This window comes from Terrapene carolina, unplaced genomic scaffold (genome assembly GCF_002925995.2).
Source record: "Terrapene carolina triunguis isolate 2854851 unplaced genomic scaffold, T_m_triunguis-2.0 Scaffold236, whole genome shotgun sequence".
Classification (NCBI taxonomy): Eukaryota; Metazoa; Chordata; order Testudines; family Emydidae; genus Terrapene; species Terrapene triunguis.
Genome location: NW_020664587.1, coordinates 11,365,905 through 11,393,797, shown reverse-complemented (window position 1 = coordinate 11,393,797; position 27,893 = coordinate 11,365,905). Strand labels below are relative to the sequence as shown.

Sequence of the window (27,893 nt, the reverse complement as noted above, 5' to 3'; positions counted from 1 at the left end):
CCAGCAGCTGGATCCCAGCAGCCCTCCTTAGCTTTGTGCATTGTTTATGGCTCATCTCAACTGCTCATGCAATAACAAGGCCACTGTTCCCTTCTCCAGGACCCTGCAAAGACTCAAAGCTGGGCAAGTTAGTTAGGGCAGCTGCAGTGGCAGTTACCCCCCTGGAAACAGGCACCCAGGGAACAACTATATGGAAAAAGCCAACCCAGTCTGTCTTTGTAACTTATTTATTTATGAAGTGTGAGGTAATGAAGAAAGTGCTAAATCCGACCACAGTGTTAACTCTAAAGTTTCTCAGTAGGTCAGTTAGGAGCCAGACAGCTCACTGGCTGCTCCGTGCGTCTCTGCTGCAAAGTAGAGAGTCAGCCCCATCAGTGCCAAGGGAGACGAAGGCCGCTGGTCCTACTCCCCTCCCCACTTCCCTTGAATCAACTGGTTAGTATTCACAGAAGAGGGAGATTTGTGGGGAGGTGAGAGAAGACCCTTGGCCAGCTGAACAAATGCAACTTCAGGGAATGTAGCTGCAGGTCAGCAAACAGAGGCTAAAAGTCCTGATCAGATCCCTTCTAAGAGGTGGCTTCTACCCACCTAGTAAAGACAAAGTAGCTCCAAGCAACAATTAGATCAGCCCTTGTTGTCAGTCCTGGGCTACACTTGGGATCTTAAGCAGCATCGCTCTTAAGAGCCTGCTTTTGGGGAATATGTGAAAGTCAGCCACACAGGGTCATTTTCACCCTCATCCTCAGAGAGAGGAAAACCCCATTCAATAGCCCATTGTACTGCTTGAGGAGCTGGGCCCCAGATAACGTCCTCCCCCTCCAAGGAATCACTCACTTATTTCCAAACAGTAAATCAGAACATAGGACCCTTCTCGGACTATTCCTAGAAAGGCATCAGGAACCGCCCCCCCAAAACACGCACTCTCCACGCGGCAGCAGGGACAGCGCACACACTCCCCCGAGAAAGGTTTACAAAAAGACAAATCTTTAACAATACTCTCCAAAACAGTTGTACAAAAATACAGTATTAAAAAAAGGGTCCCCCAGTATAAGACTCAGGCAGTTACAGCAGCAGTTTCTAGAACAGAAACCTCAAGACAAGCTACTGTGTAAAGTGGTAAGAAAGTGAGGTATAGTCCATGTCAAGCTCGTCTCGGTTCTTCTCCAGTGATAGGAGTTTAATCCATGCATCATCCCACCCCTGGGAGAATGAGGATCTTTAACGGCAGCCCCAGCCCCTAGAGCAAAGCTTTCCCAACGCACCTCCAGGCATCCCCCAGCTGTCACTGCTTCTAGAGAGATGGACCCAAACTGGACCACTGGATTGCAACCCCCTTGTTTTCTGGATCTGAACACCCTGGCCTAGATTCTCTCTACTCAGTTGCAGTGGAGCAGGTGCCACTTAGGAATTGAATGGACTTCTTCTGGAGGGGATGTGTTGGGTACATGGTGTCAGCCCCCCCCGCTGCAGAATAGGAGGTGGGATGTTGTGAAGGGTCGTGATTGGGGAGGTGGGCCAGTACAAACCCTGAGGATGGGTCAGGGAAGGGACGGTGGAAGAGCACCGCACCACGGGAACCAGCGCTGGGGTTGGGTTGAACAACAGAAGTTGGGTGAAACTTAATAGGTCCATGGCAGCAACGGCCATGTTAACGAACCACCCAAAATTGTGTGTGCATGAAAGTAAATTCACAGAATAGCTGGATTCAGTGACAGGTCCTATCTGTCTGAATGAGGATCCTGCCATCTCTAGGTTGGGGTTATCCACTCAGGCCCCTATTTTGGAAAAGGGCCTCAATCTTTGAGTGCCCAGTTTCAGGCACCTGAGGCCTGAAGTTCAGAGGCACTAAGGCAGCTCCTGTGGGCCTCAGCCAGCGTTGTTCCACATCTCTGTTCAGATGCTCAGCATCTCTGGCAGTCAGGACGCAGGTGCTTCAAGTTGGAGACCCTCAAAATGAGACCCCCAGAACTCAATGGTCACTTTTGACAATTTCAGCCCAAGTGTCTTGCAAAATCCAGTGTCAAAATTACTCCGGTGCCAACCTACCAGCGTCCCCAAAGAGTTAACTCAACCCACAGTTGGCAACTCCCTGCCCCGTTAAAGAGGAACCCGAGACCAGACGTGAATAAGGGAAACAAAGAACCCACCCCCCGCACACAGTTTAAATTTCCTAGAATGCAAGCCATATTTGTGTGCGCTGGCTGCAGTGCATTCTGGGATCTGTAGTTTGGAGGGTTCACAATAACCAAAAATGTGCAAATCAATATAGGAAAGGTGTCAAGTTTTTGGTAGCTAACGTCCCTTGAGATGGGTGATTCGTTTCAGCAGCTGATGCTGTCTCAACTTCAGCTGCCTTTTCTCTGTAGCCATCCTCCTCTCTGCACTAACTAGTGACTGCAGGTACTCCGAAGCTTTACTCAGGATCACCACTTTGGGGGTTTTGGGACAGTTAGCCAGACCGGGGACCTGATCCCTCAGTGCCAGGAAGCGTGAGCGGAGATCGTTTCGCCGCTTGCGTTCTAAGTAGTTGTGGTTTTTCCTCTTGGCCATGTCCTCGCTATCTGAGCTCGGGGCGCTCTCAGGTTTCAGCAGGCAAGGCTCAGGCGATGAGCTCTCTGCGGCTTGCTCTGGGCTGCTCAGGGGCTCCTCCTTGATCTCCTTCTCTGAGGCCTCCTCCTGGGAGCAGGGGTCTGGTGGAGAGCGGGCAGCGTAGTTGTGCTGTTGCTGATGGATGGAGATGTGGAAGTGTTTCATGCAGGGGTCCAGGGGGTCTGCTCGCACGGTGATGGTGACCGGCTTCCTCATGCTGAGCGATTGTCTCTTCTCCACTGTCACCACATCAATCTCTTCACCCTCTGTTCAAAACAGACGCAAGCAAAACAACCCATCACTTGGAATCATTCGACTATTCTCTTCAGCTACCCCTTGCCAAGCCTCTTAGCATGGGGCAGTGACATGCCCAAAGAAGAGACCAGGGTGCAGCACCATACCTAGTGCATGGATCTCCAGTACTTCTTTATGTTCTGGAGATTATAGAGTCACCCTGCTAGGTTAAACTTATCAGGAAGAGGATCATATTGCATGGATCCCAGTGCATTGCATAAAACAATTCTGCCCCAGGAAGGATGATTGAGTTGGTCTTTCCCACATCCCCTAATCCCAGTCATAGGACTGAGATTTCTCCCCTTAGCTTCAGGCTCCGTGTCCCAGGAAGTGGGACATGGATTTCTTACTGTTTCCCTTACACACCATGGGCAACACTCATTAAGAACAAAGACCCAACAGGCAAGAAATTCCTGCACCAGTCCTCACCTCCCCCAGCAGAAAGGAGGGGAGCAAGAGCCTTAGTGGCTGGGGACAGAGTTTGAAGGATAAAGATCTTCCCCTTGCTCCTGCTTGTCGGGCTCTTTCATGGCCCATTGGAATTGTAAATGAGGGATCTGGGGGCTGAGCTGCCCTTTGTTCCTGTTCACTGCAGCTTCGCACTTTAGTGACTTGTTACTTTTCACAAGTTATAAATCCTATTCACCCCCCACCCTGGTATTCTCCTCTCCCCATTCAGCTGGGGGGGAGAGGAGGAGAGACAATCCTCCCCTCTCACAGTGGGGGAGGGGGGACATTTTGCCATCAGGTTCAATGAACCTCTAAGCCATCCACCATTTAACATTCCTCCCCTCACCACCTCAAACATGTTCAGCCTTAAAGAAAGGGTCTGAGGGGAAAGGTTATCAAAGCTGTAAACAAAGAGAACAGACCCAACTCTTTAAAACTCCATTCTAGCCATCCCTGAATTATAGCGGCTACTATCAATTCACTCCCTGCCACTTTCCAAAGTCACTTGGTCTTTCCCCAAGAGATTGTAAAGCTCAAAAGCAAGCACAGGCCCCTTGTGCATGGCATTCCAACTGGCTTAGCAATCCTTTGCATTAGCAATGCCTTTCACTCAATCAAAACACTTCACAAAGATGGGTATTGCCTCCATTTTACAGTTGGGGAAACAGAGGCAGAGCTGTTTAATATACTTGCCCACAGTCACGCAGCTAGTCAGTGAATAAGACCCTCAACATAGAGTGAAGCTCTATGCTAGCAGACAGTGGAGGTCTGTCTCCTTTTGCACGCTGGCAATACTCATCATGCCAGTAGATTATTGTTAAATCAGAAGAGAGGTTGGGACCCAGGGCTCTTGATTCCCAATCGTCCGCTCTCCGCATTAGATCACACTGTCTCCCATGCCCCTCTAATGCTAGAGAGATTATCCTTCAGAGGGCTTGCATCACTTGGTGATCAGCAGTCTAGAATTTGCTAATGTGGTTTTATTATTTTAGGTGACTGACACACACACACACACACACACACACACACACCTCCTGATAGTCAATGCTATTTCCTGGTTGCTTTGTACTGTGCACTTTTTATGCCCTTCTTTTGTCACAAACTTCCATTGTGTGGACAATAGTATCGTTTCCCCATTAATAAAAAATCTGACTGGCTGGGCCCCTCCTCCCAGCCAGGTGGCCATTGGCTGCCTCAGCAGGCGCTTGGAATGTTGCTGCTGCAAAGCTACCCATCCCTCATTGGCCAATGCCCAAGTCACTCACTGAGGCCCCCCTCATTGTTTGCTGCAATCTGTTGCTTTTTGTTCTGGGACCATGTTGCCAGGAGCATGTGCCCAAGGGGCCTGGATTCAGATCAGGTAAAGTGCAGGTCACCGAAGTAGCATGATTAAAGTAGAAATAATGAATGCAGTTCCCCCCCCCCCACTAATTGAGATTAAGCCCTTTAGAGCCTGCAGCCTCCTTACTATCTCCATCATCCTAATGTAATTAAATCTTAGTCCTAAAGGTGCTTCTTGGCCCAGCCATCCTCATTCCTGGAATGAGTCATAACCAAATTACTCATGCCTGACTCATCAGTCAGACTCTAGTATTAAGGTCAAGATAATGAGGTGTCTAGCCCTGCACCCCCAAGGTTGTGTCAGCACTTCCGCCATACCCCGCCCCCCCTTCGTTTCAGAGGGCAGTCATTTAAATCTTGCCTGGAGTTTAGGTGTATCGAAATCACACCTCCTCCATCTGGTCATTTCTAGAAGGAGCAAAAAAAAAAATTAGCAGCTGATTTGGGAGGATTTTTGCCTGCCATTAAGTGACAAATTTAAAACAAGGGCATAAAAAAAAAAAAAAAAAAAAACGCATGTATTAAACTTCCAGCCCTACAGATCAAGGCTCAGACTTAGTTTTGGTGGCTTGACACACCATTCCCTTGATCACTTTTAAGCCTCAGTCTAGTATTTACACCAGTTTTCCTGTAGTGTGAGACTGGCTAGGACCCAGGAGACAGGACCCTTTTGCAGAGGCAGGGCTAGGAGATGCATCTAGTTGCTTGGTAGCATGCCTCCCCGCACATACCAAGAAGGGATGTCCCCAGAGACATGAACAATTGTTTTGTGACAGTCAAAGCCCACAAAGAGATTTTGCCTTTTGTCCTAGGAGGCCATCGGAGACAGGCTGCAAAGGGGAGCGGTCTGATCAGCTGAAACCTAGTCGTGGGGGAGCACTTCAGCCTGGGTGCTGTAAATCAAGCCGAAAGAACACCAATATGGCTGCGGTGGGAAGCATTACAAGAGGATGCAAACTTCCCCATGCAGCTTCCAGGCTCAGAGAGCGTTCCCCAGAGGAGCCCAGCGCCGTCTCCTAGCAGGAGGGAAAGATTTTTTTTTTTTAAAGCAGCAGAATTCTGGAATCTGGGGTCCCTCCAGGGTCACCCCCTCCCTGCAATGTGCAGGGGGTTCCCAAGCAAAAATCCTAGGGGGGGAAGAGACTGTTCAGCTTCCCTTTGTTCTTGTCCGTGGGCTTTACACGAGCTTGGAGTCACAACAAAAGGAGGCTGGGCTTCCGGAGAGCCGTTCCCAGACTGTTTACCAACACATGTGTAAACGGGAGAGCCACCAGCACGGCGGTTTTGCAATGCTGGAGAAAGCAGAAAGTTCACTGGGTTGCTGGGACCAGCCCACACCTTGATTTTAAGCAAGGGAACTTGTGGGTTTTTTTTAATCCCTTACCAGAATCGCATTGCCGCTCGGGCCCGGAGGAGGCAGGGGGATGTTTGTTCTCAGCCAAGGGGCAGGGGAAGACGGCAGCAGGATCCACGCACTCGCTCACCGAGTTGTTGAACCCGAAGTCCTGGGCAAAGGAGGGCTTGTGCGGATTAACCCTTTGCGTGCCCGTGGAGAGTTTCTCGGTCATAACTTTCTCCAGCCTCTCCCGGGCGGAGAAGCCGCTCCACATGCAGTCCTGGAGAACGAAGGCGCTCAGGTTCCCAAAGATCTCCCCGGTGTCGATCAGATACTCCGGCTCCTCCCCGGCCAGGCAGCAGTGGGAGAGCCAGTCGGACCTCTCCCCTGCCCCGGGGCAACAGGTTTTCCCCCCCGCGCTGCACAGGGGCGACATGGGGGGAGTGGGCACCAGCTCGAATTTCTTCCAGATGTCTTCGCTGGGGGCGGTGGATCGGTAGAAATCCTCCTCGGAGTCATGGTCATAGAAGTAATGCTGGTAAGAGTCGAACTCCATCTCTGGAGGGGGTCGCCTGGGGATCCCAAAGCGCAGTGTCAGCATCATGGGGGGGGGGGGGAGAAGAGGAGATAAGCCCCCGCACCAAGCCAGGCAGGGAAACACCCCAACATCAGATCAGCCTCTGTACCGTGGCCACCCCACGCCCCTCAAAACTCTAATTACGGGGCGTTCGCGGCATCTTCCCGGTGCGTGATCAAATCCCCACTGAACGCACTCACCAAGGGGGTTCCAACCGCCCCCACACGGACCGCGCCCACTAGAGACCCCAAAGCCCTAAATCGGAGTCACCCCCCTCCCAGGGAGACTCCCACGCGCGGAGCTGCTCCCACCCACCCACCGTCCAGCGGCCCCCCATGCACGTGGGGCGGGTAAGTTACAAACGGGTCGGTCCCCGCTGCCCGGCTTGGAGCAGGGCAGAAGCGCGGGGGGGAACCGCGCTGCCTCCAAGTTTCCCAGGGTCACCAAACTACAGCCCCCCCGGGGGGGGGAAGAAAGAAAAAGAGAGAAGATCAGCCCCAGGGCCCCACCCCTTGGAGTCACCTTTCCCCCGTGTCCTGCTCTTGCTCCAAGCGGGCGGCTCGCTCTGGCTACAGCCTACACCCCCGGGGCCGGTCCCCGCGATCAGAGCGACCGAGCTGAGACTCGGGTGCATTGTTCCCCCACCGCCTTATATCCCGTCTGCAGCGAATAGCCCCGCCCCCGGCAAGCGGACCCCCAACCAGGGGGCTGTGATTTGCATAATGGGCGGGGCGAGTCCTTGTAAATCACCTCGGTGCTCCGCCCAGCTCCGCTGTTAATGCTGCCGTTCCCTCTTGGCCCTGGTAATGGCACAGCAGAGCAGCTGACTGTCCAAAGCACTGGCCGGCCGTGGGGGTCCCACCGCAGCCCACTTCCCAAGGAAAGCAGCCAGCAGCGGGGCAGCATCAAGGAGTGTTTGCTCACAGGCACTGTAAGGGCAATTGAATCTTCCCTGCCCTAAAAACACACCCGAAGTCCTGCTCTTGCCTGCAAGCCATGCACTAACACTGTCCTAAACCCACGGGCTAATCTGTTAACCCCAGTAGATTTAGGGCAGCTATGGATGGGAGAGAAGCCCTGAGTACTGACTTGGTGTTGACCTGTATGTGACTCCATTTCCCCTCTGTACAAACAAGGCTAACGTTGCTCGTCTTTGTAAAACACCTGATGGGGGGGGTGGGGTGCTGAATACCTGCAAAACAAAAGCAACCTTTGAGAAACATTTTTTTCACCCAGGTTAGCCTGTAGTTTAGCAGCTGATACTGTGGGAGTGGTAGATTATATCTGTTAGAGTAGTGTGTTCGGCGTATACTCACTTTTCTGCAAAGTTATTTGCCCGACTTACTCGTGAACTGATTATTTATATTATACTTAGAGGTCCCAGCTGAGCGCTGGGCACTGTTTGTGCTAGGGGCTGTACGTGCACATAGGCTCCGTCGTAGACATAGGCTATGTCAGGCTGGGGTATAAAAACCAAAACACCCCTGACCAATATACCATCCTGACAAACCCCCCAGTGTAGATGCAGCTCTGCGGACCGAAGAGTGCTATAGGCATAGCTAACTGTGTTCAAGGAAGCGGCATTCCTACAGTGGCAAACAATTTCTAGGGCAGCATAGGCAGGGGACGCTTATTACGCCACTTACTTACTAACATACTATGTCTACACTGCGGAGCCTATGCTGTAGTCATAGAGCTTGCAAACGACACTATTTTAATATTTTTATTACTTCTCGTTATTATGCTGAATCTGTATTAGTCTGTCTTTTTTGACTATTTGTGTCATGTGTATTTGTTAAATAGGTAAAACAGTAAAAAGGTTTAAAAATACAAGGTATATGTTTGGTTGTTTTAATATCAGAGGCTGTTGGATGTAGCATGTAATTTAAGAAACAAACACATAGGATTACAGTAGTAAGAGAGGAAAGGCCTATTCAAGGCATTAAGTTTCTCCCATTAATACAAAGATGGAGTTTGCAAATTCCCAGGCAAATCTCTTGGTGGAAGGCTGTGCATGGAGCATATATTGATTTGTTCTTGAAATACTAAAGAATACTTTGGTACAACATGCTCCAGCTGTCATTTGCACCCTCTTCCCTAGTCAGTTGTGGACTGACATGCTTGGAAGCCTTCTGCTTTATGTCCATTCATCCTTTTAGAGAATACTCTTATTTCCACTAAAGAACTAAATTTCTTCTCCAATGCAGCTAACGTCCTGTAATGAAGATGAACTAGTGTCCAAGAACTCTCAGTGCTTCCGGAGTGAGAGGTGAAAGGAGGATGGTGCAGTGGTTAGAGCACTGTGCATGAGCCCAGATCCTGATCAGCTTGTTGGCATCTAGCTCCCACTGATTTCTGAGCCTGAGCCTCTGGCGTATCTACATCATCATGGGGATAAAAATCCTGCAGCTGGTCTGGGTCAGCTGACTCAGGCTCTGAGACTTTTATCCCCAGGTGGACATACCTCTGTGCCTCAATTCTTTATCAGCAAAATAGCAATAATCCCTACCTCCCAGGGGTGCTGTGGGGATCAAATATTTTAACAGATTGTAAGGCGCTCAGATAGTCTGATAAGAGGTGCCATATAAATCCATACCTAAGACAGGCAGAAAAATGATCCACCTACTCAAGGGAATACAAAGAGTGGGTACTGCACGCAGCTGATCTCAGTTACTTTATATTGAACAATGCACATGGCTGTATAAAACACTTCAAGCTAATCCAACTTCCATTATTTTTCACAGAGCAACAGGCAGGTATTAAAATGGCCCATCACAGATCAAGACCCCACACTGAATCCAGAACCGATTTACAATAGAATCTACATGGAATGCAACTGAATGAACAACCTCCTACCCCAAGCTTCTTATTGGATCAGAATCTCTGATTTATCCTAGCCAGGACTACAGTATTAAAAAGCGCCACCATCTGGCGACTAGCTGAAATTGCACCCTCCAAAACGTTCCCCTTTTGTAACTGAAGTTACATAAGGTTAATTAAAAAGTTGGTTACACAAAAAAGGAAGTGGATGTTACCAAAGATCTATTTTCACTTAATTCTAAATGTCAGGTTGAGATGGGATGGAAACTCCCTGTTGGTTTAAAGAATAACATTGACAAGAGGAAGAAGTGGAAAGTAAAAAGAAACTTAATTGGAGAGGTAAATAAGATTTTTAGTTTAAGTAAACATAGCAGCTTTCTTGCTTCTGGACCCCCAAAGTGAACAGGGACTTGCTGAAACCATCCCTAACAGCTGCCCACTTCTGGAGTGCATCAGCCAGGAGCTCAACTGACACAAACACCCTACAGAACAGGAGTGGGAGGGAAATATTTTGGTAAATATTGGACAAACCGCTACAAATATGAAAACTGCCAAGAGATCTTTAAACACCCAGGGAGAGCAGAGAGAACATGGAATGTTAAAGTCTCACACTGGCAGGCTCTCAGCTGACATGCTCTGGAAAGATGAAGGCTGAGCCATACCAGAAAGATCTTAATCTGAATTAGCACATTGGGCCAAATTCATTCAAGGCCTATATATATATATTAAAAAAAACCTTCAGTATTCTAGCCCCAGATCACCACAATATAATAGGAAGCATTCTAATACTGTATTTCATTTTTATAAGGGCCATTGTCTCATTCATTGTCTTGACAATTGGCAGAAGTATTTATATCTATTCACCAATGTAGTATCTAAGCAATGAGAAGTTTAAAGTTAGGCAGATTAAACAGTCTCAAGAAATTGAGGAATATTTAAGGCTTAAAGAAAGTGATTGTGATCCAACATGGAAGGTAAAAGCCCTTTGAGATTAAATAACGTCATCAGTTACATGATCTTCATTGAGGATTTTGGGTAGGAAGGAGACTGGCATTGCAGTTGGGGGTTGAAAAGCTAAGCGCTGAAATTCAATATACAGGTCTGTCTCATCTTATGCTGGGGTTACGTTCCGTAGTCAGCGCCTAAAGCGAAAATCGCGTATAGTCAAAATTACATTGAGTTTAATGGCGGGCGGAATCGCCCGCACTACAGAAACAGTATTTAAATTGTTATTTTTCTCTTTTTTTTGTTTTTTGTTTTTGCCGAACGCGTAAAGCTGAAATCACACATGTTAAATGCACCTAAGATGCGACAGATCTGTACCAGCAAGTCTCCCTGAGGAAGCTCATAACATTGTCACAAAATAGGAACTAAATCTACTTTGGCTTTGCCTACAATTGGCATTTTTCTTCAGCTTTCCCATGGGCGCAGTAGGTGATGGTGGGAGTGCTGTTACATACAGGACACCAGTATTTTAACCACTGTGGGTGAGATCCTGACAGCTCCACTTAATTCAATAAAGCTACGTCCATTTACAGCAGCTGAGGATCTGGCCCTAGTCTCATCTAGACCACAGAGAGAGGACTGACTACACCCTAGCATTGGTGTTGCAGGAGTGCTGCAGACCAAGTCTAGCTAGCAAAAGCAGGGCAGCCTCTATCTCTTTCAAATCTTTCCATCATTTGCTCCACAATTTCCTCTTTATTCATTAACAGGAGGGGGGCTGGGAGTGCAAAGGGTTAATTTGACTCCAGGACAAAAGCCTGGGCTAACAGATTTAAGGAGAGGCAATTAGCCAACCCCTCTGACTGCAGCACAAATATTTGCATCATTGCCCCTTAATTGCTTCCTCAATGTCTGGGATGGGGAGCCTTCATTTGAATGGCTTCACCTTTTTAAGCAGAGCAGTTTAGCAGGCAAAGACAGGCCTCCAGGCAACACCCCCCACCAGAAGCATCAGGGTGATTTATAATTTATGAGCTACCGGTGGTGGTCCTGGGGAGGCCCATAGGAGAGAGCAGTTGGCAGAGATTCACCCACCAGCATCATCTGGTACATTTCACACCATCAAAGACTACTCTAAAGCTTGGGAATGCACAAGACTACAATCCAGGGTCTGAAAACAGGATCTTGCAATGGAAAGTGTCAGGCATCTTCAACTCCAAGCATCCCTACCTGCGCCAGTTAGAACGATCGGTCTTCTTCGCTGGGACAGGGCCGTTCTGGGGGTTTGGACGACCTCAGCTCCCATCCGTTTCTGCAGAATTGATTTAATTGTAAACGTTGCTGTTCTGGCTGTGAAGATAAGCCCTGCCAGCTGTGCGTGGCCACGGTGTTGCCGGCTGGAGACACCCTGACACAACAGCTCCGGGAAGTATGACGGGCACCCCGTCATCTCAGTAAGGGCTGAGGTGACAGCTTGAAGGCAGATGTGAACTTTCTTGCTGCTGCTCATTTTAGCAGAAGCACCCAAGCGAATGTGACAGTGGCAGATATTGGGGGGCACCGAGGGAAAGCTGGGGGCCAGGAGGAAGAAAGGAAGGAACAACACTGATCACAGGTCTGGGAAGGAAAAATAAGATCCAGTACTGCCTAGACAGCTTGATTCAAAGCCCTGTGCAGTCAGTGGCAGTCTTGCCACTTACTTCAATGGCTTTGGATCAGGCCCCAAATCTTGAGGCCTGGTGGAGAGAAGGAGCTGTTGCCTGAGATCCCTGCATTGGAGCCTGTAATGGGGGAGGGGAGCAGTTGGCAGTGACAAGCGGATTCCCTCGGGGAGAGGGGACATTGCAGCCCTCCATTGCTAACCCCAGTCTAGCGGCACCCGTCCGAGCAATGCTGGCGACCCCAGGCCTGACAGACGGCTTGCCCTGAACACCAGCTCACATAACCCTGCTCAAAGCAGGTCGCACGGGCACGCAGCAGAGGAAGCCAGCGGCCCAACCCCAGCAAGGCTCTTACCATTGCTAATCGCAGCAGAGGCGAATGGTGGGAAGGTTTATTGAGAATCCCCCTGGTGCAGACAAGGCCTTAGAGAGTCAAATACAAAAGAAATATTTCTAGGAACATCTGCGTGAACCCGAGCCGGGCTAAGAAAGCCTCAGGACATGGGGTGGGAATTCCCTCACCTCCTCCATCTATGGCCCTACACAATAGGTCAGGTGTGTTACTGCCTTGCCTGCTGCGGAAGGCTGGTGGTTGTTGGAGTGAGGATCAGGGCTAGATGGACTGTTCCTCTGTCAGTTCCCGTTAGCCTGCTAATTAGCTCCACGTTGCATGAGGAATAACCAGTTTCCATCCAACCACAAAGGGGAGGTGCCACAGTGCGACTTGGTCCATTCAAAATTCTTCAGAGGCAGTTCCAGGGTTCTGCAGTCTGAAGGCTGCCTCTGTAGGGTCCAGCCAGGCTGGATTGTCCCAGGAGCTGGACAGTTGGACTTCGTGGTCTCAGTTCTCGGTGCGGGGAGGGCAGATCGAGGTTAGAGGAGAGGAGGTGCCTCCAGGCACCGCCGCTGTCTTGGGGCCTGGACATTGTTCCACGTAACAGAACCACAAGGGCAGATCTCCCAGCTTGGAGAGGAGCAGTAACATCACGTTGCTCTTTAGTTTTCCCCCTTAGCCTAGGCGGGCAATTGTCTTGACGGGCTCTGGTTTAACAGCCAGCAGCTCTTCTTAGGGCTTGTCTACATGGGGAAATTGACTAGCTATACCAGTATAATTATATTGGCATGGCAATGCTGGTGACACCCCCCATGACAAGCCACTGGAAAAGAGCACTCTTATACTGTTACAAGAGTCCACGGGGGTGGGGGGCTCTTACCTGTATCCTCAGGTGGTGTCAGGTAGGGCAGAGAGGACGATCTGTGGTCAGGATAATTATACTGGTCTAGCCATGATGGTATATTTCCCCACGGGGACGAGCCTTAGCCATGTGAGGGGTTGCCGTGATGAGAGGCATTTGGGGGCAGCAGAGAGAACCATGTGGAACCCCGTCGTGTCCCCCCCACCCCAGAAGAGAGGCCACGTCTGTAAGTGATAATGTAACAACTGGCCCTATGAAACATGAATCGGATGCACATTTGGGAACCTTGTAAGAGCTGCCAGGAGGAAGGTAGCTACTGGGAATACCCAGGCAGGCAAGTGGAGAAAGCGATAATAGGCCATAGCCAGGCGCTTGATGGAGTCTATTGACATACAGAACAGAAGACCAACCAGGCCCAGAGAGCCACATAGGCTCAGCCTGGGAGCACAGGGCCCTGCATTCAGGGGCTGCCTGTGACTTCAGTTAAGCACGGGGTTAACCAAAACCCTACTGCCGAAGCCCTGAGGGCCCTTGGCCCACCCACACCCATGGGCCAGCTGCACCACCTAAGCCTCCTGTCAAACACCTGGCCGGTGCGGCAAGCCACAAATCCTCCGGCGCCGGGAAATCCGATACGGGCACGTCTGAGACAGTTTCCTCTACTTCGATCACGCAAAGCTGGCAACAATCTGCACCGCAATTTACCCCTGCTGGTCGCCACGGGGGAGGCGATAGTCTTGACAGGGCTCAGGGACTAGGATCATCTGCGGTAACAGCCAGAGCTCCGTCTACTCTACGCACTTCTGCTGGGGGTGTATTAAGGGTCCGTTTTTTGCCAGCGACACCGCAAGAGACCAAGCGAGGAGCCTGAGTAGTAAGTGAGCTGTATGAAGACCCCACGACGCTGGCAGCTGAGTGCGCCTATAAGTATAATCCCATGTGGCCCATTAGGTGCATGTTATGCAACAGGAGATGTCCATTTGCAAATAAGCTCATCGCCCCGACTAGACCATTTCAGGCCTTTATCAGTAAAGCTGGGGTGGGGAGGGAGGAATTAAATGCAACTCCCTCCTGCAGCCAACACTTGGGATCCTGCTTGCACCTGGAGATGGGAATGCCCAGTCCCAGCTCCTTTACTGAAATCTGGCCTCCAGAGGCACTGACATCTCAGAGAGCTGAAGCCCCACCCAACATGAACCCAGGTTGCTCTGCGTGGGTGCCAGGGTCCATCCGGGCGGAGCCTCTTGCCGGACTGGGGCCAATGACCATAAGGGTTATTGTGAAAACAGAGAAAGGGGAGTCCCCCTCATGCACAAGGAGAACTAATAATTGACTATATCCTGAGCCTGAAACAGGGTCTGATTATGAAGTCCACCTAGAGCAAGAAGAACAGACCCTGGATAACTCTTTCAATCACTAGTTGTTGCTAAGGCATTGTTTTAAACGACAGGCACTGTATCCGTGAAGAAGATGCCATGTCAATCAGCGCCAGTCTAGGCTTTGTCACAGTTAGAATGATACGGCGGAAAGTCTCCAGAACATGAGAGCGATCTACAACCCTTTCGCCCCAACTGAGGCCACGACGCTGACCGATTCTGAAATGCAGCCACTGCTGGGGTGGAGCATGGCAACCAGAGATAGTGTAGTGCAGCCCTCTAGAACAATCCAGGCCAGGGCTCATTAATAGTGATATATAACTCAGTGATAATGTTTGCTCCTTCCGAAGGTGACAAAGCATCTATAGAGAAGACCGATCTTTTCCGCAGGGCAGAACGAAGTGGAGAAAGGAATCCAGCATTGCTCTTTGGGGCACAGGGTGTCTTTTTGCTCTGTTTCCACAGCACATAGCACAATGCGGGTCTAGTCCTTGACTTGGACTCCTAGGCACAACCACAATATAAACAATATTGCGAATAGGGGTACCAAGTTCCCATGGTTAGTTTCTTTTCTCCTGATATATTTGGTCAATCAAAGGTTACGGCACATACCAATCTGGTTCACACACGAATGTCTGATAATTAGGTTACATTTAATCAGAGTAGAATAAAGGTCATATAGAGGTATTAGATCATAGCCCGCAAAGCCACCTGTAAGCCTAGCAGTGCAAAAACCATCAAGAAGGGTGACTGCTATAATACAAAGGTCTAATTCAATCTGTATCCCATGCAGCTAGCTAGCTTAGAAAAGACCTACAGCTTGATCTGATACTACAACCAGATTGTCTGCTCTACAGGAGCCAAGTTAATTACCTGAAAAAGAAGATGCTTATATACAACGTATTTCTTAAATCCAAGTAAGACGTACACTGAAGCTCACAGTGGTTCAAAGACCTCCCGTGGTCTTGCATGGGTGTATTTTCACCTATCCACCTACTGATTAGAAATACAAAGCCCCCATTCCCGGACATCTAAATCAAACATAGGCATTTCTAAATTTAACTTTTGGCAGCTTATTAAAGCTGGCCAGGCCTGCTGGGCTCTGGCTGGATGACCAAGGTGGGTGGGAGACCAAGACATTCTGACCTTCAACCGATCTTCTGATCATTCACCAGCTTTACATATCTGCAGTCAATGTTTGTTTCTTTCAAGCCATAAAATTGGCCAGCTGAGAGAGAGCAATTGTCTCTCTGATCTGGTATTCTGTCTGGACACCGACCGGCACTGGATGGTTTAAAGGGAAACCATCATTTTAACAGGTAGTCAGGGAAAACAAAAAAGAAGTTGAAAGTAGTTGCAAGTTTTACACCTGCCCCAAGTCCTCCTGGCCAATTTTTGTGGTTTTACAATCACACCATCCTGTTTCTAAATTGATTTTACTATCCCCTATGACTGTGTGAAAGACCCAAACAAACTAGGGAAAGTAACTGACCAGACAGGGGAATACAGTGAAATTGACAGCACGCAAAGTGCTGTCAAATGCGCAGAGTAAACACACTGACTAAAATCACTATTCTGCAAAGATCATAGGGATTCCTTGGAACAACAGGAGTGAAATATTCAGTCAGAAGTGTCATTCTGAATTTGACGGCGTCCCTTCAAACGGAAAGGACGAGCTCCGCTATAATGCACCCAATTGTGTACGGCATAATCAAGGGAAAACTCTTCCTTCTCACCAGCTGGGAGTCAGTTTACAACCCCATCACTTTCAGGGCCTGTAAAATCCACTCAGACTGGCAATTCACCCCTGATGAGAGCAAAGGCAGGGGGAGGAGGGATTTATTTACTATGTGCTGCCTCAGAACAACACTAAAATAGTTAAGTATCAGAGGGGTAGCCGTGTTAGTCTGGATCTGTAAAAAGCAACAAAGAGGCCTGTGGCACCTTAAAGAGTAACAGATGTATTGGAGCATAAGCTTTCGTGGGTGAAACACATGCGTCTGACGAAGTGGGCATTCACCCACGAAAGCTTATGCTCCAATACATCTGTTAGTCTTTAAGGTGCCACAGGACTCTTTGTTACTAAAATAGTTGTGTGTCTAGGCAATAACTTAAGGGCTTCTCAGCAGACTGATAAAAGCCCTGGGGATGGCAGCAGCTCAAACCCAGCCTTCCAAGTCAGGGAGAATCATCTCAAGATCTATTTAGTTAATCGTTAGCTGTCCTCACAGATGGGTAAACTGAGGCACAGTGAGGTCAAGGGCCCATCCACACTATACTTAACAGGTGGGTGAATGCTGCCCCCGGTATTTGCAAATATGCTTTTGAATCAAACCCCATCGCATTCTCATGGAGATGTTATTCACAATCCCTTCCGCGCCGCTCCTGCTTTCTGAACAGCCAGCTGAACAGAGCATGGAGCCCAAGCTGATCTGTACTGAGTGAAAGCAAACAGTGATGCAACTCTGGGCGATTCACGGCCACCCTGCCAGTGGAGCTGATGTAACAGAAAAGGGAGAGAAGTGAATTCAAACTATGCACACGGCAGATAAGAGCGATTGCTGTGCATGGGATAGGCCACTTAACACCCAGCCGTTTCCCTGCTGTCCCTGGCCAAAAGCATAGGGCCAAAGAGATGTGACCACCCCCTTTGCAACAGGGGACAGTGCCCCTGTATCATGCCTACGCTCTAGTCCCTTTGGAAGGCACTCGGATTCCTCACTGATGGGTGTAATATAAATTCCTAGGCGAACAGACTACTGAAGTATCTGCAATAATGATAGTAGGTGACTGATAGAGACCAACAATTCAAGCAATCCCTTAGCAAATAGGATGGGATCCTGAACACAGCAGTTCTTCAACCCCCAACCCCCACCCCCGGCCAGACCGCCAGCACCCAGATAATTATTCAAAGAGGAGATACAGCTGTGAGACCACTGAGTATCCTTCATGCATAGGGCTGGGCATGTAAAGACACATGCAGTTATTTTGTGTGAAAGCAACAAGGGGGGGGGAAAGTGTGAAGTCTAACAAATAAACCTTTCAGTGGCGTGTGTGGGGGTGTCTGTCTGTCTGTCTCTGGGAAGATCCCAAGGGGTTTTAAATCCACAGAGGCAAATAATTTCTTGAGAAAAGAAAATCTCCTGTGCATGGTTAATTACCTGATATCTAGCTACTTATCCTGCCCACATCACCGGAGTCTCATATCACCTCCCTCCCATTACTCCTCTACCCTCTCCCTGAGAGAATAAAATCAGGTTTTCCTCAGCAGTTCTTCCTTCTGTTTCCAAAGGTTACATCATCCAATCGAGAGGACAGAGACACAGGCAAACCACACACAATGGTGAGGATCGACTCCTCCAAGGAACAGACACCCCCACACCCACCAGCCCGCACTGTGCTCCACCAGAGCCAACAAGCAAGTTGATGAGAATCACAGTCCTAGCATGGACAGGACAATCTGGCAGCAGACCGAAGGTTTAAACGTCATGAAGAAGCTGGTGGTTGTGAATCAGTCGCCCCTCTCTTTGCAACAGTCCACACCAGCTACAGCACACACCTTAACCATGCTCCCTGAACTGTGCTGAGAGCGAGACCTGGCTACAACCAGGGCTTTGGCCCCATTGAAAACACCTTTCAGTGTGGGTAGGTCCCGTCTGTGCTCCAAAATGGAAGCAGGCTGTAACCACGCCCACCGTCAATGCGGTGCCCAGGAACCATTCAGTGGCAGAGCCATGGAGTTCCGGCTCCCTGGGCAAGCTGAGCTGCCCATAAACAAGCCCCAATGTATTGCAGACTGTGCACTCCCAGGATGCAGTGTGGTTCCTCCTGGAAGCTCTGAGAACACAGGGTTCAAGGGGTGGCCCAGGCAGGGACGGCCCTAATCCTCTTGGTTTTTAGTGGTATCCGGGAACAGCAGCTGAAGGGCTCAAAAAGAAATCGAGGGCTGACAAGGTTAAGATTGTCTTTCAACCAAATGGGAAGAACAAAGATATGAGCCTTTCAGCCCCCCCCAATATAAACATACACTCCAAGCTACACATGCGCACATACACACATGAAATATACAAACATCTCAATATTAAAGGTGGGCCAACCCAACCCATCCCTCCGAGCCAATCCCCTTCCCCTCCAAACGTTGGGGGAACGCCTGGCTCCTGTCCCAAAGTTTGTAGCTTGTCACTGTGTGTGTAATGAGCTGAACTTTTGGGTCTCCCCCTCACACACAAACACACACACTTCTATTGTGCATCTCATCCCAAAAGATCCCAAAGCACTTTGCAACCTATGGACAGCAGCACCACTGAAATGCAGCCACCTCTGGGTGTGGGGGGGGGGCAGGGGCTCAAAGTCAACAGGCGCACAGCACCTTGTGCAACGTTAGGCAGAGGGGAAATATTGACCAAGGCCCCCTGAATATTCCTTCCCTTATCCCCGTCCCTGCGCACACAGACAGAACTAACAGCTCAGCATCACTTTGACTCTCAGCTGTTTCAAAGCAGGTGAACTTCAGTTCAAGCTCTTCCACCGAACAGAAACCCGGCTCACAAGACTGCCCTGCACGGCCCTGCCTTAGGATCTGGGGGGGTTCACAGCTGGCAAAGTGCCTGCTGATGACCCAGCCCAGCCACACCCTCCTGGGCACAGAGGGTTGAGGCCTGGGCTTGGCCCATGCCGCTGGAACAGGACCCTCCTGCTGGGGTTCCCCTGGGCTGCAGGCCCATCTTGGGGTTTTGCGTCTCAGGATCTGCGGTGGGAGGGTGGAGGGTGGGGAAGGAGGCCGCATTGAGATGCAAACGGTGAATCTTTATGGCCAAATGCCTTCCCCAGGGCACAATAGGGGGAGTGAAGGGCCCTGGAGCTACAGTCTTTGTCTGTTGGCATGCAGGGAGCAGATTGCTGGCTGGAGAAAAGGGAACCAACAATGGCACATGAAGGAAGAGAGGCTGTTCCCCCGCCCCTCCCCCTGCCTGTCCCATCCATCAGGGAGGAAGGGCAGGAGACCAGAGGAATGCGGGGCTCGGGCCCTGCTGGAGAGTCCCAGAGAGATGGGTGCAGGCCAGGGCCCCAGTGAGAGGACAGGGGCTCTGTCACTGCTGCAGCTTGAGCTGGGTCGGGCCAGGTCGGAGCCAGGCTAGACGGCGCCTGGGTCCACCAATCCAGCAGCCCTGGTTTCCCTTCCCTTTGCTGCCACAACTCCTGGGGTGGGGAGGCATCCAGGAGCTGTTTGGCTTTCCTGCGGGAAGCACTGGGCTCCATGCTGGGAAGGTGGCCATAAGAGGGCTGGGTGCTGCCGCCCAAGCAGAATCCCTGCATTACAAACTTGGGGGGGGCTGGCAGTGCCAACAGCTGGGGGAGGGGGAGGACCCGGTAAACTCAGAGGCCAGCAGACCAAGTCCATGAAGTTTCTGGATGGCCTGATCCACAATGGAAACCAGCCCTCCGGTGCTACGGCCAGGCATCACGTCCTGCTCAGGCAGGGGGTGCTGCGTATTAAAGCAAAGATTATGTTGCCTCGGGACCCAAGCGGGACGACTGGCCCCCTTCCACTTGGGCAGACACTTCCAGCTCAGCACCACTCCCCGATCGCTCTCCCACCACCCCCAACCTCCCCAGGACAGATCTCTCTGTCTCTCTGCCAAGGGAGGCAGCCCAGCCAGCAGCACCCACATGCGTGCCACTCAGCCTGCCTGGTACCCTGCCTGAACCCCAGGCCTGGTTCCATTTACTGGCTATGGGGGCTCCAAAAAAGAACAGTTTGTGGGTGCAGAGAGACACCCTCCAGCACAGGCCGGGGGACAGCAAAGCCCCCCTTCGCTCTCGGAAGCACAGAGCCCCACCTAGAGCAAAGGGGTGGGGGGCATGAAAACAGAAAGGCGCTGTACATACAGACAGTGCTGCTGAGATGCAGCCAGTGGCCCCAGCATGGGGCACTGGCTCTGCAGGGTTATCTATCTACTCAGCAGGATGAAGGGCGGAGATTTGACCGTGCAGCTCCAGAGGCTCCTCCAGCTTCTCCCCCCGCAGCATCCCGTCCCTCACAGGGGCCTCGGAGAGCCTCACTCTCCCCCGTTGCTTCTGCCCAGTTGAGATTTATCTCCACCAATTCGCCAACCCCTTTGCTGTTGCTTCTGCAGCTGTTTCACCCGGCGGCTCAGGGCTGGATTCCCCCCTTCCTGCCGGCAGCTGCCAGGGCAGCTGTGCACACAGCTGTGCAGGGGTGAGCAGCAAGTCAAACGGCTTCTTTATCCGGGAGGGGGGGGGGGAAATCAATAGTGACCTAGAGGCATCTCAAGCAGTGGGAGGCAGATGGCGCTGGGCTCTGGGGCTGGGCAGAGCATGTAGAACAGAGCTGAGAGGTGCTTGTTATGAGGTATCAGGCTGTTCCCTGCCACACTGGAGCAGATTGGGTTGAGTGTCAGTGAGGCCTACCAGGCTGATGAGCCCTTCCAGCCCAGCCTGGGGAGGTAGCCTGCTAATGGACAGGGCACCACACTGGGAATCAGGAGACCTGGATTCAGTTCTCAGCTCTGCTACTGCTTTGCTGGGTGACCTCAGTCAAGTCACGCCACCCCTGCCCGTGCCTCTGTTTCCCCCTCTGTGGAATGGGGATGATGGGGGGAGGGATAGCTCAGTGGTTTGAGCATTGGCCTCCTAAACCCAGGGTTGTGAGTTCAATCCTTAAGGGGGCCATTTAGGGATCTGGGGCAAAAATCTGTCTGGGGATTGGTCCTGCTTTGAGCAGGGGGTTGGACTAGATGACCTCCTGAGGTCCCTTCCAGCCCTGATATTCTATGATACTGACCTCAGTTGTGAAGCATGCCGCCTTGCAGATGAACAGTGTGAGCTAGGAGCTAGAGACACAGGGCGGGTGAGAGCAGAAGGCTTCAGGCTTACACAGGCCCCCAAACAACCCAGGCCCCTGGTGTCAACCCCTGGCTGTTGCCCAGTTCACCAGAGCTGGCAGACTTGTGAGGGAGACACGCCACCTGCTGGTACCCTGTGGAAAGAGCAGACATTACAACAGGAATCGGATAGGTAGCAGCAGCAGCCTAGAATAGCCACCTCAAACACACCTGCAACACACTCTTCTAGGTGGAGAATGTGAGCAGTGACAGTACAGGCGGAGGTCTGGTACCCTGCCTGCCGGCTAGGCAGTATTATTATATTATCGCATGCCTCGTTGGAGGATCTCAAAGCACTTTGCAATCTCAGCCCTCCCAACATCCCTGCAAGAGCAGGAGTATGACCCACCTTATAGATGGGGAAACTGAGGCACAGAGTTCAGTGACTTGCCCGGATTCACTGAATAAAGGACCCCAGGAGCTGGGAATAGAACCCAGGCTCCTCAGCTCTACAGGACACATCTAAAGATACAAACCGTCTAAAAAAAAAAGTGGATCCTGTTCATTTTATTTAAAAAAAAAACAACCACGCAAAATGCATTTAATTTCTTTTGTATTGCAATGCGACACAAAGCTTCTGAAGGTCTCACGGCCAGTTTGTACAGACAATCTGGCCTATGATATTTTGGTTCCCCAGGCTGCAGTCAGAAGGAGGAACTCGCTCTATAAATAGCCAGTGTGGTCTAGCAGTTAGGACAGCAGTCCTAGGAGCAGAGACGAGAGCCACGCCTCTTGGCGGGGGGTCTGTGCTTGGTATTGTCATCGCTGGCTTGCTCTATGACTCTGGCCAAGTCTCTGCTCTGTGCCTTGCTTTACCCAGCTCCCTTTTACCTGCCTCAGAAGCAAGGCTGAGGCTGAATTCAGCAGAAGCCGGGTAGCTCAGAAGATAGGGGACTGGGATTCAAGAGATGTGGGCTCTATTCCTGCCTCTGTCTTTAGCCTGCTCACTGACCACGGTCAAGTCACTTCACCTCAACTTTCCCAGCTGTAAAATGGGGATAATGCTACTTGCCATTCAGATCTCTGGCTTGAAAGCGTTACATGAGACAGATATTCTGGGTGGTGATTTTGTAGCACTTTATAGCCAAGGATCTGTGAGGTAAGACCTATTATACCCAGAGAACAGAATTCCTATGAACTCTCTTATTGTTCTGTTACACATCATCATTATTTAAATGATGCAAAGGCTCGGGAACTAGCGGCGCGGGGGGTGCTGCAGCACCCCCAGGTTTTACACGAGGCCCTGGCCGCAAGCCCCGTGTGCCTGGGACTCCACGCCCAGCACCCCACTCCCGGCTCCACGCCTGGGGCTCTGCTCCTGTGCCCCGCGGCCCACTCCTGGGGTTCCGCTCCCGGGGCCCTGCGCCCAGCCCCCCGCTCCCAGGGCTCCGCTCCCGGCCCCGCGGCTGGGACTCCACTCCCAGGATCCAAGTCACCAGCTCTGCACCCGGGGGTCCACTCCTGGCCCTGTGCCGGCCCCCAGCCTCAGCCCCCTTACCAGGTCCCCCCAGAGACACAACCCTGCTCCCGGCCCCAGCTCTGGGGGATGTGGGGGCTCGGACAGGGGTAAGGGGGGGCATGAGGCAAAAAGTTAAAACTGCTTTCAGCACCCCGACTATTCAAAGTGTCCCAGCGCCACTGAAACGAGGTGAACTCTAATTGTATCTGTCTCTTCTGTACAGCCAGGCCTCCCCCCTCAGCGCTCGTCCTCTCTTTGGCCTTTTATTCCAATGCAGCTCTGCGCCTCAAAGTGACTCTGCAAAAACGCCTCTGGAGTCTCTCAGGGACTCCCAATCACACCCGCTCTGCTTGCAAATAACACAATTCCCCCTCCCTCCCGGAGAATCAAGCTGGATTCTTTGCTCCTTACTCATCGACACCAGTTCTAGAGATTCTGGCTTGTTTACAGCTGTGCGCCCCCTTCACGGACTGCGCAGGTGGAGCGGGTTTGCCCCGTGACCAAAACTTTGTCAGCAATTTGCTTGATGCTGCACAAAAAGGAACAGGCTCCTCCGAGGCCCGGATACTTAGAACCCAAACTCCCACTGATTTCAATGAGAGTGAGGCACCTAAATATTTTTGAGGAGCTGGGTCCCGTTCACTCTCATCTCCCTTTGTTGGCTCGAAGGAGCAAAGAGCAAGAAACACTCACCATAGTCACTGCTAGCAGGAGATGTGGCTCTGAATCCAGCCAGGTTGCGGGTTTGTTGGGAGGAAGGTACCACGTTTGCTTACAACCCCATGTCCAGAGGTGATCACTGATTCTGGGATGCCCCATTTCAGACACGGGGCCAGATTTTCAAAGAAGCTGGGTGTAGCGGAGCTGGTGGGGGATGAACATCAATGACAGGTGAGGGAATTTGACAATCTGGCCCCTTGTACCTGATACCCACCCTGCCTGGCTGCGGACGGGGAGCCGCAGGTCTTGGGCCGTGCCAAATGTCAGGCACTAGGGTCCAGATCCTCCAAGGTGGGAATTAGGCACCTAAATATCTTGGAGGATCAGGGCCCCTAGGTGCCTCAGATTGGATTCCCGAAAGCAGAGGCCCATGCAAGCAGAGAGCGCTCCTGCAAAGTTTAGCCAGGGTGAAGTGGTTGAAGTTAATTCGTGTACTTGGCCACTAGGAGGCGATGCAGGGTAAGAAGCTGCTCACTTCTGGTGCACATTGAGTTCACCAGGAGGTGCTTTGATTTGAATCTTTCCAGGGTTAATGACATGATGAGCCCCTCCCCGCCCCCAACAGCTGCTGAGACGTCCCATCTCCTGCCACGCATGCTGCTTGTCAAGCGCTTCTGTGCCAGGGCTGAGCCCCGGGGGCACCTCTAGGCTTGGCAGTCCATAGCCCCGGCGCTTGCTGCATCAGTTAGGAGTGTAAACGAATTGCTTGAGCCCCCGTGCCTCTTTCATTACAAATTAAGCACTGGGCAGACTATTAATAGGACTCCCCTGCGCAGGCACAAGGCGGCAGGTCGCTACCCTCCAGCCAGAGACGTGATGATGATTTATGATGTGCCTTATTGTACTGCCCAGGACCCCCGGCCAAGGACCAGGACCCCATGGTGCGAGGGGCTGGACAAACATTGATCCAAAAGATGGTCTCTGCCCCAAAGAGTTTACAGTCAAGGCCCTCCCCGAGTTTCATGCAGGAGGTGTGGGAGCTCCCAGGGGGAGCTCTTAACCACAGCATTAGTGTGAAATGTAAGTTGTGCAGAGGAGAGGTGCCCCTGGGGCAGAGAGGCAGGATTTTGTTTACAAACAGAGGCAGGGTGATTAAATTAAGGATCTGGACGTCTAGCCTGTAAAACAGGAATCCCTGAGGGGAGGGGGGTTGTTTTAGAGAGAAGGCAGGGGACTCAGAAAAAATACAGGCAAGCCCTCTGAGCCAAGTTGCGTTCAGAAAAGGGGGAGATTTGGGGGCGTAGCTGAAAAGAAGGGGCCCAAACCAAGGGAAGGGCTAGCAGTGGTATAGAGACGTTCCCCCTCTACCTGTGGTACTTATGTGGTCCCATCACCACGTCGTATCTGAGCATCTCACAACGTCTCACCTATTTCTCCCCACAGCCCCTCGATAAGGTAGAGCAGGGCTGTTATCCCCATTGTTCTGGTGGGGCACTGAGGCCTACAGAGCCTAAGGGGCCAGATTTTCAATGGTATTTAGGCACCTCGTGGGATTTTCAAAAGCGCTTCGAAGGTTCAGTGCTTTGTAAATCCCACTAGATGCCCAGTGGCAGCTTTGGGTGCGTACCAGGTTTTGAAACTCCGTCCTTAAGGCTGAGGTCAGACAGAAAGTCCACGGGGGGAGTAGAACCCAAGTCTCTCAGGGCTAGTTATCTGGAGAAAAAAACACCCTAGAGTTTTCAGGTGCCTAAGCAGCCCCTGGAATCATGGTTAAAGTTGCCCCCCTCCCCCTACCAAAATCTGAAATGACGTCCCTGATTGAGGTGCTCTCTCTCCTGTTACGGTCAGGGCTATATTTCGAATGGCCTGGGTTTGAATCCCCCCCTCTTGGTGCTTTCGCCACCTCAGTTTAGCCGTGTACAACGAAATCCCCTGGCTGTGGTTAAGGGTAGCCTAGTGGGCTGACCATAAGCGTGGGAGCCAGGAGATCCTTAATTCTAATCCTGGCTCCATCCCTGCTGCTCCTTCTGGAGCCTCTAACAAGTTATTCGGGCCCAGATTCTCAAATAGACTTAGGTGCCTAACTCCCTTTGAAATAAATTCGAGTTAGGTGCCAAAACACCTTTGAGGATCTGGGCCGTAGGCAAACATTATCAAGTTTCTACCACCTTTGGGTGCCTCAGTTCAGGCTTACACAGCAAACTCTGCTGGCACAGCTGTGTCGGTTGGGGTATGAAGAGGTGGGGTCCCTGACTGACACGGCTGGGCCAGTAGAAATCCCTAGTGTAGACACAGTTAGACCAGCAAAACTACAATTTTGCCAGTATATCTTATTCCACTGGGAGGGGCTGGAATACTGGCAAATACTGGCAGAAGCACAGTTTGGCTGGTAGAAACTGCGTCCACACTGGTGTACTTGGCCAGTATAATACACCAGTGTGGCTCTGCCAGCAAAGCCTTCCAAGTGTAGAACTGGCCTCAGATTTTGGGGGGCTCAGCTTGTGACACCTTAGGGAGGCCTGATTTGCAGAAGTGCTTTGAGCACCCGCAACTCCAGCTGGAGTTGATGGGAGTGGTGGGTGCTCCGTGCTTCTGAGAACTAGGTCCCTTAAGGGGTCTCAAGATGGGCTCTCAAAAATGCAGGCACTAATGATCAGTGGCCACTCTTGAGAATCTTGGCCCAAACCTCCTTGCCAGATTCGTGCAGGTAAAAGACTCCGCATCACCCCCCCGACACACACTAGTAACGAGCACCAGCTTTTCAACATGCAGAAATGATCATTTTAAGTGGCAACAACAGCAATACGGAGCTAGTTTTGAGTTGCTCGAGTTTATCATTTCTGCATTTTTAAGAACGGGCGCTGTACTCTTTACCAGAAGCAATGGCTCGTGTGTGCTGTCAGTAAAGAAGCGGGGATGTTTTAACGCTTTGTAACGATCCTGTGTGCACTGGTTGTTCGGTTAATACGGAGAGCCCGATAACGGAGGGCTGGATAAACGGGGTTCTACTGTATTTAACTCAAATGCCTAACAAATACCTGGCAGGGAAGCTCTTTGTTAAAGATTCAAAGTCCTGCCCAGCATTTAAGGCCTGTGAAATCTCACGGTCCACTTCTCTAGGTCCTCCGAGGAGAACTTCAGCGAAAACCGACAAAATGCATCCCTGCCTCTGAGAGAGAGAGAGAGAGAAATCTTCAGGCCCTTCTTTATCCACTACAAAGAAGCCTTGAAGAAGAACATAAGCCTTGTCTTCCTTTCCTTCCCAGGTCCCCTTTAAATGAACCTTGTGACCATCGCCAGTAGCCGAGAGGCTCTGGCTGAAAGCAAACCCAAGGAGTGGCCAATATGCAACTTTCCGCAGCCCTGTTTGACCTGCTCCCTGTGCAGCCCTGAAAGGACACGACGCTGAGCAGGAGCGTGACGCTGTGTGTGCATTCCCTGGGTCAGGCTCTGTGCTGCATGCTTCCATTGCTGGGACAGGGGCCTGGGGTAAACAAACTCTCCAGGCTCATCCCAGGAGTCCCGTCCCCTGTCTTTGAAAAAGGAAACAGGTCGGTGGGCGGAGAGCAGCATAACCTTTGGAAAGTTGTGTGATGATGTGTCTGGGGAGATAAGGGGCAATGACACAACAACGCACCACGGGGCCACGTGTTCAGAGAAACACAGAGCGAGCCCGCTTAGGGTACCGCTGACTGAAGGCAATGAGCTACTAATTGTCAACCAGCTGCTATTTTAGGGATCTGTCCAGCAGAATTATCCCAGGCCTAAACTGCACCGGCCACTGGTTACATACAGTCCTGTGATCTGCCTCACCTGGAGCTGGTTCTGCTGAGGAGCCAGACTAGAGATGGGCTCAAATAACACCAGAAGAAAACCTCACCCCTGAACCTTTCCCTGACACTCCAGCCGAACTCAAGCCCAGGTTTAGCGTCCATCCTGCCCCGGCAATGACGTAACCAGCCCCCGACCGCTAAAAGACTTTGCTTAGGTATTAAACACTGGCTCAGAGGGACTGACCGCCCCACGTAGCCAGAGAATGGGATTGATTTTACTTGCATTGCCCTGGACTCAGAGCGTGACCCAACTGTGCTAGGTGCTGCACAGATCCATCAGAAATCATCAGAAGAGACGGGCCCTGCCCTGAAAAGCTGACAGCCCAACTAGCCCGAGAGTGGGAGAAGCGAAGGAACATCCCTATTTGGCCGATGGGGAATAGAAGCCCAGAGAGATTAAGGGATTTGCCCAAGGTCACAGAGTGGCAGAGGCAGGAATTGAACACAGTTT

General features: G+C 51.1%; 1 protein-coding gene across 2 annotated transcripts; it reads right to left on the bottom strand.

Moving 5' to 3' along the window:
• Window positions 1-256: 256 nt before the first annotated feature.
• Window positions 257-21,443, bottom strand: MYCL (MYCL proto-oncogene, bHLH transcription factor). Of its 2 annotated transcripts, none has more exons than XM_024202536.2 (3): window positions 21,391-21,443; window positions 6,059-6,568; window positions 257-2,855 (listed from the first exon to the last, which is right to left on the bottom strand). In XM_024202536.2, exons 2-3 carry the CDS (start codon window positions 6,564-6,566, stop codon window positions 2,293-2,295), a joined length of 1,071 nt encoding a protein of 356 aa, XP_024058304.1. In that variant the 5' UTR covers window positions 6,567-6,568; window positions 21,391-21,443; the 3' UTR covers window positions 257-2,292. The 2 variants fall into 2 exon arrangements, with proteins under 2 accessions (XP_024058304.1, XP_024058303.1); XM_024202535.2 differs by lacking the exon at window positions 21,391-21,443 and adding an exon at window positions 7,110-7,181 and having other exon boundaries at window positions 6,059-6,582.
• Between the last annotated feature and the right edge of the window lie 6,450 nt (window positions 21,444-27,893).

Coding starts and splice junctions, on each gene's coding strand:
- MYCL (XM_024202536.2), bottom strand. CDS start 6,566: ATGGAGTTCGACTCTTACCAGCATTACTTCTATGACCATGACTCCGAG. Junction 2,856..6,058: donor CGAGCGGCAATGCGATTCTG/GTAAGGGATTAA, acceptor TGTTTTGAACAG/AGGGTGAAGAGATTGATGTG.